Raw genomic sequence first — 12,053 nt, forward strand, 5'->3', positions numbered from 1 at the left:
ATGTCTTCGAAATGATTCCATTGAAAAGCTGCATTCAGTCCTGACGCCTGATCAAACTGCTTTGATGATGACTTGCTGATTGAATTCAGAGACATGACCCGTTGGCTTGGCAGGTATCAGTTTCGTCATTCTTGTCCTTCTGTGCAGCCCAATGTGTTACCTGGTGATTTGTTTTGCAGGGTATATGTTTATATGTAAATTATTTTAGAAGGCAAAAACGATTTCGCTTTCAGAATGATTTTTTTTTTCATTATTTATGACAGCGAGAGGAGCAGAGAAAGGAACACTCTCCAGTGTCTGATTATATTGCAACCCTCTTCCTCCAGTTCTCCAGTCCATGGGATCTTGGACACTCACATGAGTGCCTGGCAAGTTTCAGGCAGGCTGAGCCAAGAATTTGAACTGTGATTGCCATGTGGAATCTGACTTCTCTGGAGCAACTCATGGCTGCTGCATCATGGAGCTGGCCCAGATTACACTTTTAAATGATAATGATAGGGGCCAGCAGGTGACATAGTGGTTAGGGTGCTGGACTCCCATGTGGAGGACCACAATTTGAGTCCTGGACCTGGCAGCTTGCTTTCTCTCTCTCTATCTCTCTTTCTCTTTCTTCCCCTCTCTCTCTGTCCCTCTCTGGTCAAATATAAATAAATAAAGTTAACTAAAAATAATTCTTTTCAAAATAATGATAATGATAATATAGGTAATTTACAAATTTATGCCCAAAGTTAATGGGCACCTAATTTCTCCTTAAATTAGTCAGGTGTTGGTGTATTTGGAGGATAGAAGCAAGATCCTAATTCAGAGAAAAAGGAATTGTCTTTAGAAAATTAAGATAAGAGCTTAGAAATAGGTCAAGAAAAGAGTTCACGGTATTGAACTTGGATCAAGGTCAGAGGAAGAACCAAGAGTAGAGCAAAGTTACTACTGAAAAATCAAATAGTGAATGACACAGGGATTTAGTTTGTGGGTTGAAAACAATGTTTAGACCACACACTCATGCCAAAAGCCCACTGTAATGTACCAAAAGATGTTACAACTTCAGGTATAGTCAAGGGTGCACTTATGGCTTGGGGAGATGAGTTTGGACAGCAATTCCCTGGCATTTACCCAGAACCCCCAACCCCTGACATTGACCATCCATGAGTTGTGAACTCAGTCTTAGCAGGGCTGGTCTTGCTGATTCTAAGGAACCATCTTTCCATGAGTGGCCAGTTACATTGACCTTCAGCTATTTACTAATCTTACTATTAGTAATTATAAGATACAATGTAAAGGGAGCAACTCTATAAATAAATATGTGTATGTATACAAACAACAAAAACAGTTGTTTGAGTTATTTAGATGTTCAGTAGTCTCCTAGATGGACATCTCAAAACTTTTTTCTTTTTTTTAGTAATCTGCTGCAGGGCATGTGCTCTTGCCAGAGAGAGATGAAGAAAGAGGGAGGGGGGATGACCTCAGGGGATATAGCCATGCTGCAATCCCATCTCCTCCATTCTCCTCTCTGGATTTTGGGCACACATGCAATGTGCCCAGTATGTTTTTCTAGCCACTGAGTCTGGGACTTGAACCTCCCCGTTAGCCATGTAGGATCCAGCCACCTTAACCACCACACTACCTGCTGGCCCTATATTTTTTATTTTTGCCCTTCCTTTAGTTCACTTCCTATTACGGTTTCAGAGTATGGGTTGTCCAGGCTCTAAGCTGGGGTCTAAGAGGATCGAATGGCAGAGAAAGAAGAGAAGTGATGCGGACAGAAAGACCAGGGTTTCACTAGCTGGAAGTTGAAGCAAGGTCAGAGATGCCCTGTCCTCGCAGATGTGATGAGGGTGTCACAAGAACCCAGCAGACTGCCCATTGTGGAGCCCCTAGCACCCAAGTTCGGTAGGACAGTGCTTCAGCAAGTCTGGCTTAGAGTGAAATGAAGCCACATGTGAATTCATATACTGGCTAACTCAGAGCTCAGTGAGGAGAATGAAAGATGAATACTACTATAAATCTTTCCCAGCCCAAGGGTAGGACCTGAGTGTAGAATTGCACCTTGACTGGTGCCCAGAGGGGCTGGTAAGACTTTCAGTTCAGAAGTCCTGAAAGGATAGGGCACGGTTCCACTGGGACAGGGCCCTGCTGACACTTCATAGGGTTTTGTCATTAGCCTCAGGGAAAGGGACACATGCCCTGCTCTTTTATTGTTATTTTATACTTACATATTAAGAAGCATCTATTTTCTGCTAAATGTGAGTGCTATTTTTGTTCTAGAAGTATTCAAACAATACTGCTTTAATATGCTCTAAGTTATATTGCTATCAGATTTTTTCTGACCTAATTAGCTACAAAAAGCCAAATCCAATTTTACTTTTATGAAAAGCATCCATGGCTGGACAGGGAACAAAAGCAAAGATGGGTCATTCAAAGAAAGGTATAAATTTATTTTTGGAGATGACTCCAAGCTCTAGCTCAAATCTCCAGCCTTAGAAAAAGCAAGGGAGGTGTCAGAAGGTCACTTTCAACCTCCCTGGTGCATTATTTCTCATTGCTGTTGTAATAAATTGCTACAATCTTTATTACTTAAAATAACACAAATTCATTACCTTACAGTTCTGAAGGTCAGAATTGGGTGCCACTGGGCTAAAATTAAGGTGCTAGTCGGCTACGTTCTTTCCTGGAGAGGAGGGAAGAATCCATTTCCTTGCCTTTTTCAGACACTAGAGGTCGCCACATCCCATGGTTCAGGCGCCTTCCTCCATCCAGTCCTTTTCGCATCGCATCCCTTCAACCTCCACTTGTGCTAAGACAGGAGAATATCCCTAACTTAAGGTCAGCTGAGTATCAACTTTAACGTTATCTGCAGCCTAATTCACCTTTGCCATGGCACAGTAACATATTCACAGGTTCCGGGGTGAGGACATAGCCGTCTTTGGAGAGGGGCCATGATTTCACTTACTGCATGCCTGATTTCATCTCCTGTTCTTACCTAAGAGGAAAAGATAGACGCGTCATTATTAGAAAAAAGAAAAGTGTCCGTTTTCCTGTGCTGCGGAGCTTCCCGTACTTTTTCCTGAACTGTTGTAGCTCTTTGACAATATGGGTATAGCCATTAAAAGAATTTATTCTATTTATTTTACGGTTCCTTCGAATTTTCAGAATTGTGTAAATTTTGAAGACAGTACGTATACTCTTCATTACCTCATAGCCAATAGTAATAAGGTATATTTGCTATAATTAATTAACAAAGATTGATACACTAGTATAATACTAACTGTAGTCCATAATTAAAATTCCTTAGTTTTTCCCTTGTGTTCTTTTTCTGCTCTAGGATCCCAGCCAGGAAACCATGTTATATATTACATTTAGTCATCATGTCTCCTTAGGCTGCTGTTGGTTCTAACGGTTTCTTAGATTTTGGTTTTCTTTTCCTTTCTTTTCTTCCTTTCATTTCTCCTGTTTATTGTGGATCTAATTTGCTCTTCTTTTTTTCTAGTTTCTAGGGTAGAAGCTTAGGTCACTGATTTTAGATCTTTCTTCTTTTCTAATATATTCCTTCAATGTTGCAAATTTACCTCTAAGCACTGATTTTACCACACACGCAAGTTCCATATTTTTATTTTTATTTAGTTTTGTTTATTTAGTTCAAATGGAGGTATTTTACATAATGACATACAATTTAAAAATAAATTTGAAATAAATAGAGGAAACCAGAGCAAAACCAGATACTATTGGTAATAAAGAATATTACCGGGACCAGCAGGTGGCGTGGTGGTTAAGGTGCTGGACACTCCCACATGGCCGACCAGGGTTCGAGTCCTGAATCTGGTGGCTTGCTTTCTCACTTCCTCTCTCATTCTCACCTTCTGTCTCTCTCTGATCAAACTAAAATAAATAAATAAACAAATGAATAAAATAAAATAAATAATTATTTAGAAAAAGAATATTACCCTTCGATATTATTTCTAAATTAAGAGTTTTATAACAATTGTTCTTGTCCTCACTAGAAAGCGCTAGGTGACCAAAATAACAGTAGTTGAGCGCAAGAAGTGCTGGCTGTTGTTTGACGTTGAGCAGTTACTGGAGACCAAATGAAGTAGATTAAGATGGGTGTGGGGCAGGGGCTCATGCTCTCCACAGGGATCAGAGGTCAGGGCGAACTTCTCCGGGGACATAGGAGAAAGATGGCCGTGGAGTTGCGCCTTACCCCGGAGGAAATTCAGAAGGAACCTGAAAAGCCAATAGGCCGCAGGAAGACATGCCCTCTCTTGCTGTGGGTTTTCACCACCAGTAATGGTCAACACGACCAAAAAATGGACAAGTTTTCCTACGGAAATGTACCATCCAGCGAACTGCATAGCTACACTTGGATGGATGCCATCTTGAAAGAACTGACTAGTTTTGTAAAAGATGTCTACCCAGAAACTAGAAAGAAGGGCACACGCTTCAATTTTGCAATTTTTTTTTTTTTTTTTACAGACCTTAAAAGGCCTGGCTATCAAGTTAAGGACATTGGCAGCACCACGTCCGGCAGAAAGGGGACTGATGATTCCATGACGCTGCAGTCACAAAAGTTCCAAATAGGAAGTTATTTGGATATAGCAATGACCCCTCCAAGTCAGGGACCACCTCCTTCAGGGTGCATGAGACATATTAAATTTTATTTACCATTTCTTGAATTGATTTTGCAGTCAGTTATGTAAAATTAATGTACATACTCTTCCCCCTGATTATTGCCATTAAGCCTTTAAACAAATTGTAATGCATCTATTTAGGAGTTAGGTTTGGTTGTGCTATGGTATGAATATTAATAGAAAGTCTATATGTTTCAAGCCCTCCTGTAACTTATAAAGAAAAGTGCTCTTAGTATCCTGTGTAAAACTATATTGTTAAATATATGTGGACAATCAAAAAAAAAAAAAAAGAAAGAAAGATGGGTGTGGACAATAGTAGTCAAGATAGGGAAACAACCTAAATGCCCACTAACAGATGAATGGATAAAGAATATATATGTATCGCGTTTTCTCTGTTTGCACACAATGCAAGGGGGAACCAGGCCAACTAGTGGTGTGGTGGTTAAGGCAGATGGATCCTACATGGCTGACTGCACAGTTCAAGTCCCAGACTCAGTGGCTTGAAAACACACTGGACACATGTACATATGTGCCCAAAATCCTGAGAGGACAATGGAGAAGGGATTAGGGTATGCCATTCACCCTGGAGAGTGATTTCTCATTTTTCTTCTCTCTTTTTCTTTGTCTCTATTTCTCTCTCTGGCAAGCATAACACCCTACAGCAAAAGCTTAAAAAAAAAAAAAAAAAGAAACAAATAAAAATAAACATGAACTCCCTACCATTTGTGACAATATGGGTGAATCTGAAAGATATTGTGTTAAATGAAATAAGTCAGTCACAGACGGCAAATAGTACATGATTCCACTTACATGAGGAATCGAAAATATTCAGTTATAGGAACAGAGAGTAGAAGGGTGGTTGTCAGGAACCAGGAAGGAGGAGGAAATAGGGGAAATGCTGGCCAAGGGATGCACACATTCAGCTACACAGGATAAATATGTTCTGGAGAGGTACTGTACAGCAGTGTGACTATTGTACAGTATTAAATTATAGTATTGAATTGCATGGAGAGTCATTCCCTAGAAGAATTTTTTCAAAGTGAATATATCCAGTGGTTCTTCTTCCTCCACCTCTGCAATCAAGAGGAAGTTCTCCTGCATTAGGGCAGTCTCCTAAAACTTGCTCATTGTCCCAATCTCTCTTATATCTTGGTGTTGAACCCAAATGCTCCAAATGACTCTTTGATTTTGCGTGTGTGTGTGTGTATGTGAAATTCTGCTACTACTATCTTTACGGTTATTGGTTTATGATAAAAGATATCTTAAAGGGATACAGATGAAAAGATACATAGGGGCAGGGTATGTGGGAAAGGGTGCGGAGCTGCCAGGCCCTCTCTGGCACACCCCTCTCTGGGAATGTCACTGTGTTCAGTTATCACTAGATTGCATTTTTTTCCAAAGAAGTATTTTATTATTTAACTTTTATTTATTTATTTATTTTAATTTGACCAGAGCAGGACAGAATGGGGTGGAGGGAGTGAGAAAACAAGCTGCCAGGTCCAGGACTTGAACCGTGGTGGGCCATGTGGAAGTCCAATGCCCTAAACCACCACGCCACCTGCCAGCCCCTAGATAATTTTTAAATCTTTCTTTCATACCTACAATTTTCTGCCTTATTATTTTTAACTCTTTTCACTCCCATTTACTTTTACTCGCTTTCCTTAGTCTTGACATCCGTGCTTTTCTCTGTATTTTGCTGTTATCTAGCGAACTTTTTTCTGCTTCTGATTCGCCTTGATTGACTGTAATCATCTATCCTCAGAGGCTATTAAGTATCTATCTGCTACTCTTACAGGCTACCATCAGGGATACCAACTGTTATTCTCCAACCAAGTTGTCATGACCTCTTTTCTGAAAACTTTTTCATTATATGGCTTGATCAAAATGCCTGTTTTTCTTTCATAATGGTTATTTTTGTGCTCTATGCAGCATTTCAAGAAGTCTGTGGAAAAGTGGAATTAAAACATAAAAATAAAAAATATAAACTTCATTTTTCACCTTAAATCCCATCAAGTTCAAGACTTTTTTTTTTTTTTTTTTTAAGAGGTTTTTGCCTTATGGGCATGTGTGCTCACTAGGGGGAGAGAGACAGAGACAGTGAGAAGGAAAGTGAGAAATCACACTCCAAAGTGGGTGGCCATGATGTAATCCCTTCTCCTGGGATCTTGGGTACACATGCATGCATATCTGGTGTGAGTTTTAAGTCACTGGGTCTGGTACTTTAACCGCAGTTTGCCATGTGGGAGTCCAGTGAAGTAGCCGCTACTCCATCTACTGGCCCCAGTTCAAGACATTTTTTTAAGTGATGTTACCAACAATTTATCCCTAAAGAATGGAAGTTCCTGGGAATTTAATCTTGTCAACGCAATCTTTCTTACTTTATTAACTAAAGAAAAATGGGAGCCCTTTAAAGATTTTTTTTGAAGACTGGGAAACAAAAAGAAGTCAAAAGGAACCATACCAAGACTATAAAGTGGATATCTGATGACTTCTCATTAAAACTCTTGCAGAGTTCGATCGGTAGCAGGAGCGGAGAGCGGAGAGCGGACCCCAGAGAGCCCTGAGCAGCTCCACCACCGCCGGTCTAGTTATCATCACACCCTGGGGGGAGATGCAGCTGCCGCAGCCAGCCCCAGTCACCACCACTGTAACCGTGAGCACCTGTTAACAAAGGCATTGAAATTAAACAAACAAACAAAAAATCCTCTTGCAAAATCGCCTTTCTTTGAGAGGAATGGGTGGAAACATCTCCTCGGCCACTGTGCAATCTCTTGCAAAATCCAGTTTTGTTAAGAATCCTGCTAAGCAAGTTCTGAGAGAAGTGTTCAACCTTAATATCTTTTAAAAATATTTGTTTTTGAGAAACAGAGATTCCTCTCCCACCACCACCACCACCACCATTACCACCAGGATATCGCTTTGCTGTGACCCTTCTGCTCCAGCCTCCCAGTTAGCTAGAATCACAGGAGTACCACTTCCCCTGGCCTGTTTAACTTGTACCAAGAATTGAACCTGGGCCTCTCATCATGCCTTAGCTTCCTGGAGCATCTGCCACCATAACTGATCATCCTAAATAATTGACCAGGTTCCTTGTCCTCCACCCATATGGCCTCAGCCTCTGTGTAGCAATGTCTCAGCAGCACGCACCACTATGGGGAGTGTCTGATCATTCTTGATAACGTATCTGGTTCCTCATCCTCCACCACATCTCAGGTCATGTCTGTTTGCCCTGGCCTGTCTTGAGCAAAATTCCTGGCACTCAGTTTACCCAGGGTCTCCTTTACCTCAGATAGATCTTGGTAATTTTCCATCCACCGACCCACTCTGCTGCTCAGCTGTCCATTCCCACTGGCCCATGCTGGATTCAGAGTAGAACCTGGTTCTACACTGAGGTCTTTCTTCCTTACTGGAATAGTCTGGAACAAAGTCTGTTTTGCTTAGTTTACCTACTGTTCAGCTCTTGTTTCCCCTGACAAGCCTAAGCCGTTTTATTTGAGCTCTAATTTCTCAAATAAGTTCTAATTAGCTGGCTTCCGAAAAGTCATTTTGAGCAACCAGCACGCTCTACTCTTCCCAAGGCCATAATCATAGGTTTTCTGTGAGATACGGACTGAGGACAAATCCATGTTACATGGACCTACATGTGTGCTCGCTGTGATGGGAGCCCAGCTTTTCAGGGTAGCAATGCCTTTGGCATTGTCTCATTCAACACAGTATAAAACCCTGATACAGCAGAGATCAGACACTAACGTCATTTTTCCTGGTGAGTCCATTCAGCTGGATCTGTGACTTGAGAGAACATTTCCATGCTTCGACCTAAAGAAGTTTGGGACATGAGTTTCCTAAATGACCAGTGTATGTAACTCATGTTTTCGTCAGCAGTCAGCTCATTGGAAGGAAGTAGAATAGACAGATTCTTATTATGCTGTTATTTCTTCAGTTAGCTAGTTCTGTATGTTTTTAATTAGAAAACCATGTGAATTTCTAGCTTTCTCTTTTTTGTAATGGTTATTTATTTCAATGCAGAATAATTTATCAGTCCAAGAATTTGGGGGATTAAAAATGGTATTTGGCATAAAATTAAGGAGATAATAAAAGATTATTTATGAGACTTAGGGTTTTATTTATTTATTGGACTTTATAAAATGATAACTTTCTCTTTTTTTAAAGAGGTTTTTGCTTTGGGGCATGAGTGTTCTTCAGAGAGAGAAAGCAAGAGAGATAGTGAGAGGGAAAGTGAGAAATCACCCCACTCCCCCGCCGGGGGTATGGCCATGCCACAATTCCTTCTCCTCCATTCTCCTCTCAGGAGTTGGGTCCAGAATTCAAACTGCAATTGAGCATGTTGGAGTCCAGAGACATACCTGCTATGCCATTTGCTGGTCCCCTAAAATCATAGCTTTAAGAATCTCTTTTGAGGCCAGCCCTGTAAGTGTGGTGACTGGGGGAGCTAGATCCAACATGACTGACCATGGGTTCAAGTCCTGGCTCTGATGGCTTAAAGGACCTACTGGTTATGTGTCAAAACTGGGCAGGATGGAGAAAAAGGGATTGTGGTGTGACCATACCCCACTGGGATGTGCTTTCTCCCTCTCTCTGTCTCTTTCTGATGAGTACATGTCCCCTCTGGCAATTAAAAACTGTTTAAATCTCAGGGCCGGCAGGTGGTGTGGTGGTTAAGGGGGCTGGACTCCCACACGGTTTGGGTCCCGGATCTGGCAGCTTGCTTTCTCATTTACTTTCTCTTTCTCTCTCTCTCTCACTCTGTCCCTCTCTGGTCAAATTAAAATAAAGAAAGAAAATAAAGTAATTCTTTGAAAAAAGTTTTAAATCTAATTTAAGGGAGAATGGCATTTCCATCAATTATGGTCATTTTAAGTGTTTTGTCATGAACTGTCTTCAAATTTTCAAACCCATAACTTCTGTGACCCATTAAAAGTGTCTTACATATCCTCAAATAATTAAAATAAAAATATATCTGAAAAACAAAAAGAATTTAGAGAACCAGAGGCAGGTTTTTGCAAGGGAAAACTATAAGCTCATTAACTTTCCCTAGTTATTAGTATTAATTAAAGATCCTGCTATTGAAATAAAGTTTGCTGGAAGGACAGAAAATGGTGACTGGGGCCCCAGCACAGAGGACTGGGGCAATGGAGTAGCCCTTCTTTCTCTAAGTCCGTCTCTCCCTTTGAGGTTCTTTGTCATCCCAAGCCACCTCTGAATTTGCTGGTCAAGGTTTAACCACTTGGTTTCTCTACGAAACTGAAACAAGTTGGTTTTTAAATAACTTCAGGAGCTGCCAAGTTAGAAACTTAATTGTGGCACAGCTGTTCACAGCGTGCAAATGGTGCCTCTTGCAGAAAGATTTCCTATCAAGTGTAAAGCCACCTACACAGAGTTGAGGTGAGAGTCCCGGCTGTTGGATTTCTAAATGTATATTTGGCTTTAGCCAGGCTTCTGCAAAGTGACTCAAGGAAATATTCAGAGTCTAAGGAGCAAAACGGAATAGAGAGAGAGAGTTTAGTGACAAGAGTGGTCCCCTCCCGTCATAGACACAATGCCCTTTTAAGGGTAATGAAATACAGAAGTACCTTTCATTAAGAAAACTTGGTCAAAGATGTTACTGTTAAAACTTTCTATAAAACTATTCTGATAAATCATCCTTTCTTCTGTACCTGCCTCTTGCTTCTTTAGCAGCACCTCTAAACCCACACACACCTCACATATGGGCATCCTCTCCAGGGAATTTTATGGTCTCCTATCATGGTCACCCACTAAGGAACCCCATAATTGTAAGAAACAAGATTCCTTAGGAGCTAGAGGTGCCTGCAAGCTGAGCTGAGAATTCCCAGGAGAAGGTGCAAGGCAGCAGCAGATCAGCCCAGGAATGACTACATAGGCCTACGTGAATCCTGGGGCAGCAAGAAGTGAGAGCTGAACATGAGACCGGGGACTGGATTTCTGTCATGGTCTCCCAAAGGCACTATGGGAAACGGGATGGGGCAACTGTGTTTCACGTTTTTTTCCAGCATGGTTGAAACTGTTTAGGGATCTGGCTTTCTACAAAACTTGAGGAGTGTACACTAAAAAAGAACATGTGGGGTCATCTGTGACTATCAGTCACCCTTTTGTCACATTTATCCATTAAAGAAAATGGTTGAGAAGGGATGGAATTTCCTGACAAAGCAGGCTGGTGTCTGTGAGCTGTTCTGTTTGGGGTAATTCTTTTAAGTAGGGCATGCGCATCTTTTTTTGGAGCCAAGAAACTAAAGACAGATAATTATTCAGAGTCCACAAAAATTTAGTTGGCTAAAAGTGAGGTTTAGGCAAATACCAATTACCAGAGGAAATTGTTGATTTCCTTTGTCAAAGCAAATGTGAGTTATTTTCCCCCTTCTGTTTCTCTGTAAATGTGGTGTGATATGTTTCTGTTAACATGGCATCAATTTCTGCCTCAAGTTTCTATGGGAGACATTGTGTTTATGACTATCTCATCCCACATCAAAATCATAAACAAGCTGGGGAGATTTTGAAATTTGATACCTTCTGCTGTGCGGAAGAATATTACTGTGAATCCGGATTCCAGTGAAAGGAAAAGCTGCTAGAGGTGGGGCCAGGTTGAAGTGAGAGTCAACTCCTTGACTGAGAAACATTGCAAGTGGCCTCACTTAGATGAGATGACCCAATGTGCCAAGCTCCATAAAGTCCCCAGAGCAAAAGAAGAAGGAGGACGAGGATCAGTCATGAACTCCACATTTAGAACATGCTGAGCTTACAGATAGGCCTACCTGCCATTGTGCATCTTCAACAAAACAAAGTTTGGGGGAGACTAGATTACTAATAATCTATAAATGATTATTGTTAACCTTTTCATCTTCTGGTCGTACTACCTTGCTATGTTTTCCTCCTTTCTCTATTTGTTGTCTGCCTATTTGCAGAGAGGAAATTTAGTGTTTCCCCTGTGCACAAGGTTCACTCTGCAAGTACTTGGTCAGTTAGCAGAAACTTACCCTGAAAGACCTCTTGGGAAGTCCGACAGAGGTTTAGTGAGGACTTACAATTTTATATTGCCTTGCCACTCTTTTTTTTTTTCAATGTAAGTTTAACTTTCTCATGCCAGAAGCAATGCTCAGTGTTCAGTATTTTGAGGCAACTTTCAATTTTCTGCCCCATGCTATGACTCCAGCATGTGGTGGGAAGTAAGAGTATCTCCTCAGCCCAGCAGACTCGGCTTCCTGCCTTCTTGTAACTTCCTTAAAATGGATCATTCAGACCTTTTGGGCATTTGTCCTTGAACTTGACATGACCACCTCCCAGTCACAGAGGGATTTCCTGGAACTCATTCCAGCTTGTTCTGTTCCACTGATTAAAACTCAAGCTTCCAGATTAAAGCTGCCCATGGGAACCTTGTCTGGGTAACACCCTGAGTCA

The 12,053-nt window shown here is 41.1% G+C and overlaps 1 protein-coding gene across 1 annotated transcript; it reads left to right on the plus strand.

Annotated features, from left to right (window-relative positions):
• The first annotated feature begins 3,970 nt into the window (after positions 1-3,970).
• On the plus strand, positions 3,971-7,482 carry LOC102468522 (histone deacetylase complex subunit SAP18-like). The gene is made up of 2 exons (XM_006141362.3): positions 3,971-4,627; positions 7,133-7,482. Exons 1-2 carry the CDS (start codon positions 4,095-4,097, stop codon positions 7,413-7,415), a joined length of 816 nt encoding a protein of 271 aa, XP_006141424.2. The 5' UTR covers positions 3,971-4,094; the 3' UTR covers positions 7,416-7,482.
• The last annotated feature ends 4,571 nt before the right edge of the window (positions 7,483-12,053 follow it).

This window comes from Tupaia chinensis, unplaced genomic scaffold (assembly GCF_000334495.1).
Source record: "Tupaia chinensis unplaced genomic scaffold, TupChi_1.0 Scaffold000052_1, whole genome shotgun sequence".
In the NCBI taxonomy this organism is placed as follows: Eukaryota; Metazoa; Chordata; class Mammalia; order Scandentia; family Tupaiidae; genus Tupaia; species Tupaia belangeri.